Source organism: Orycteropus afer, unplaced genomic scaffold (genome assembly GCF_000298275.1).
Source record: "Orycteropus afer afer isolate SDZICR_OR568_19922 unplaced genomic scaffold, OryAfe1.0 scaffold00460, whole genome shotgun sequence".
NCBI lineage: Eukaryota > Metazoa > Chordata > Mammalia > Tubulidentata > Orycteropodidae > Orycteropus > Orycteropus afer.
This window is the reverse complement of record NW_006922047.1, coordinates 2,064,590-2,068,402: the sequence shown is the minus strand read 5'-3', so window position 1 is coordinate 2,068,402 and position 3,813 is coordinate 2,064,590. Positions and strand designations below refer to the sequence as shown.

Here is a 3,813-nt window from a genome sequence, read left to right as displayed (position 1 = left end):
ACCCCACACCTGTGGCTTCCAGCCAAACAAAAGACAGACATAAGAGTTGAGGGGAGGTGTTGCATTGGGGTAAACTGTCAATGTCACCAAACAACGTGTGTGTGAACTGCTGTATGGAAAGTGAATTTGCTCTGTAAACTTTCATCCAAATCACAATTAAAAAAAAAAAAAAAAGACTTTATCAACAAAGTGATGGGACAGCCTACAGATTGGGAAAAAATTTTTAGGACCCATATATTCAGTGAGGATCTAATATCAAATATACATAAAACTTCTACAACTTAACCACAAAAGACAAACAACTCAATCAAAAAGTGGGCAAAGGGCTAAGGACTTGAAGAGATGCTTTACCAAAAAGAATATTCAAATGGCCAACAAGGATTCGAAAAGATGTTCAATGTCATTAGCCTTTAGAGATACAAAACAAAACCACCATGAGATACCACCTCCCTCTCATCAGAATGGTAATGATTAAAAAAAAAGGAGAAAGAAAACAAGTGTTAGCAAGGTTGTGGAAAAACTGGAATTGATACCTATTGCTAGTGGGAATGTAAAATGGTACAGCTACAATGGAAAACAGTTTGGCAGTTCCCCAAAAAATTGAACACTGAATTACTATATGACCCAGCAATCAAACTCCTACACATATACCCAGAAGTGAAAGCAGGAACACAAACAAAAACCTGCATGTCAGTGTTCACTGAAGCACTTTGCACAACAGCCAACATGTAAAAACAACCAATATGTCCATCAATAAATGAATGGATAAAATTAACATATATATACAATGGAAAATGGAAATGAAGTCTTGATGCATACCTCAACATATATGAATCTGGAAAACATTTAATTAACAAAAACCAAACTTACTGCCATTGAGTCGATTTGACTCATAGCGACCCCTCCTTGAGTTTCCGAGGCAGTATCTCTATGGCAATAGATTGCCCAATCTTCCTTCCGAGGAGTGGCTGGTGGGTTTGAACCGCCAGCCTTCTGGTTAGCAGTCAAATGCCTTAGGCACTATGCCTCCAGAGCTACCAGAAAACATTATGCTGAGTGAAATAAGACAGCCACAGATGGACAAATACCATATGATCTTCCTTACATGAAATAAGCAAATATATAGAAACAAAAGATTATCAGTTAACAGGGGTGGAGGGAGGGGGAAGGGGAGTTTTAGTTTAGGGGCCAATGAATTTGTTGTTAATGGTGTTGGAATGATTTAGAAAAGGATAGTGAGAATGGTTGCACAACTTGAAGAAGGTAATCAATGACACTGAATTGTCCATGTGGGAAATGTTTAATTGGTCAAAGTCTTGTGTATATTTTCACCACACACACACACACACACACACACAAAAAAACCTTATTGATAAAAACAAGTGGTAGGCCACATTTGGCCTGCCAGCCACAATCTGCTGACCCCTGCTATAGCTGCATCATGTCACTCCTCCACTCTACAGCCTTTCATAGCTCCCATCACACTCAGGGTAATGTGTCTGACTTCATCTCTTACTAATTCCTTCTTACTCATGCTGCTCCAGCAAGGTGCTCCCTCCTGGTCTTTGTCACTGCTATTCCTTTGAGTGGAACAGTGTTATCCTTACTCACATGGACCCATCCCTGACTCTCAGATTGAAACTAGGTACCCATCACTCTCTCTCTATTATTCTCCATAGCACTTAGCATCTTCTCACTATTATATATTCACGCCTTTACCGTCTGTCTCTTTCTTTAGTGTGTCCCCAGAACCTAGTACTATGCCTGGTGCAAGAAAGGTGCTCCACCTATATATGTGGAAGGGGTGCAGAAGAGCAGACACATGTAGTTTTGTGGAAAGAAGGCCTGAATGAGAAGGTCCCAGGGCCTGCTTGGACCCTTGGGCCAGTTGATCCTCACCTAGCTGGCCCAAGACCAGCTTCATTGTCGTGGTTCTCCTCGCCCTGTTGTTGCTCCTTGTTGTCTCCCAACAGCTGCTGTTCCTGGTCCTTGGTCTCCATGTGGGACATGTCCACCTGTAAGCACAGCCAGCACTTGTGGGGCCAAGACCTTCTCCAGACCCTTCAACCCCAGGCATTTCTGTGTCATCACGATGGGGACTCTAATCGGAGGCGGGCCAAGTTGGGGAAAACACCATCAGGATGTAGTAGTGGGGTGGGAGTATCCTTCAGCAGGGGCCCAGGACAGAGATGGGGAGACCTGGAGAGGCTGGGCTGAGGCGAGAGGTTGTGCGAAGGCTGCCGGAAGGCCTAGGCTCCTCCTAACTGATGCTGTCTCAAATCCTTCAAGGAAGGAGACGAGAGGTAAAGAAAACAATAATAAAAGAAATGGGTGTGGTGCATGGGTGTCTGGGCCTCTCTCTACCCTGCTTCTACCACGCGCCATGCGTGGAAGCTTGTTAGTCAGACTGAAGCTGTCAGCACGTCAGTCACACAGTAAGTCAGTCAGGACCCAATTGGTCAGTGAGGAAATAGGGGCTGGGCGGGGCAAAACCCGGTCTCGTTAATAGGAGACAACCAGCGGGGCTCCAGCTGGCCAGAAATGCCAGCGGACGCGGCCGTTCCCCTCCTGACCGCAACGCCCACGAGAAACAATCGCCACGTACTTTCTGTCGCTCCATCTCGTCTTTTCCCGCCTTCACACTCGCGCCCCTGTGCGCACGCGCTGGCCACGCCCCCTCAGCACGCACCACCACCTCGCGCATGTGGCAAGGAGCGCGCATTCCGGCCCCGCCCCTTTCTGAGAATTTGCGTGAGCGGCGGGGCGGAGTCCGCCGTTAGGAGGCGGTTGGGGTATCTGGAGGCTGCCCGCCCAAGCTGCGCCGGTGTCACCTAGTGGGCCGAAGGTGCTCTCTGCGCGCGTGTGTAGGCATGTGTGATGGCTCCAGGGCCCAATACGTTGATCCATGGGTTGCAGGAGTCCTGTGGGCTTGTTTTCATTCTTTATGTCTCAGCTTAGCTGCTGTGCTCCTGGGAGACTTCTCAATGAAAAATAATCAAAAAGAACATTTCAAGATCTATCCTTAAGTTCAGTGCTGTCAGTGATAGGATAATCCTCATGCCTTGCCATCCCGATTATGGCCATGGCTTCCTTTTGCCCTAAGTATGCACTTACCACCTTGATTTAGAATTACCTGTGCATCCCAAAACTAGAAGCTTCTTAAAACCATGCTGAAGTCTGACCCTTAAAGGGTTGGGTCCGTATCTTCTAATAGTAATAAAAATAAATAATAAAAACTTAATGCTGTCAAGTTGAATCCAACTCAGAGCAACCCCTCCTTGGGTTTCCGGTGCATTATCTCTATGGCAGATTGCCCAGTCTTCCTTCTGAGTAGCCAGTGGGTTTGAACCCCCAGGCTTCTGATTAGCAGTCAAGTGTCTTAGGCACTGTGCAGGAATAATAGTAACAATACTAATGATTCTGTTTAACACAGCAAGAGCCGCAGGCTGGGTGGAAATATTTGTTAAATAACTTATATACAGAATTTTCCACCACAGGTCTGTACCATGGTGGCTTTCTGTATTCCTGTGATGCTGAAAGCTATGCCACTGGTATTTCAAATACCAGCAGGGTTACCCAAGGTGGACAGGTTTCAGCAGAGCTAAGGCAGACTAGAAGGACATGGCCATATCCACTTCTGAAAAAAAACTGGCCACTGAAAACCTTATGAATAGCAGGGAAACACAGATACAGTGCTGAAAGATGAAACCCTCAGGTTGGAAGGCACTGAGTATCACGGGGAAGAGCTGCCTCCTCAGAGTAGACCTTAATGACACAGATAGAGTAAAGCTTCCCAGACCTTCATTGCTGATA

General features: G+C 46.1%; 1 protein-coding gene across 1 annotated transcript in view; it reads right to left on the bottom strand.

The window, feature by feature from the left end:
* Positions 1 to 2,620, bottom strand: part of SYCE2 (synaptonemal complex central element protein 2) — a 36,359-nt gene extending 33,739 nt beyond the window's left edge. Inside the window, exons 1-2 of the mRNA XM_007954432.1 lie at positions 2,606 to 2,620; positions 1,900 to 2,015 (exon numbers count right to left, since the gene is read on the bottom strand). Coding sequence (XP_007952623.1) covers positions 1,900 to 2,015; positions 2,606 to 2,620 — 131 coding nt within the window. The remainder of the gene's footprint in view (positions 1 to 1,899; positions 2,016 to 2,605) is intronic.
* Positions 2,621 to 3,813: the final 1,193 nt, after the last annotated feature.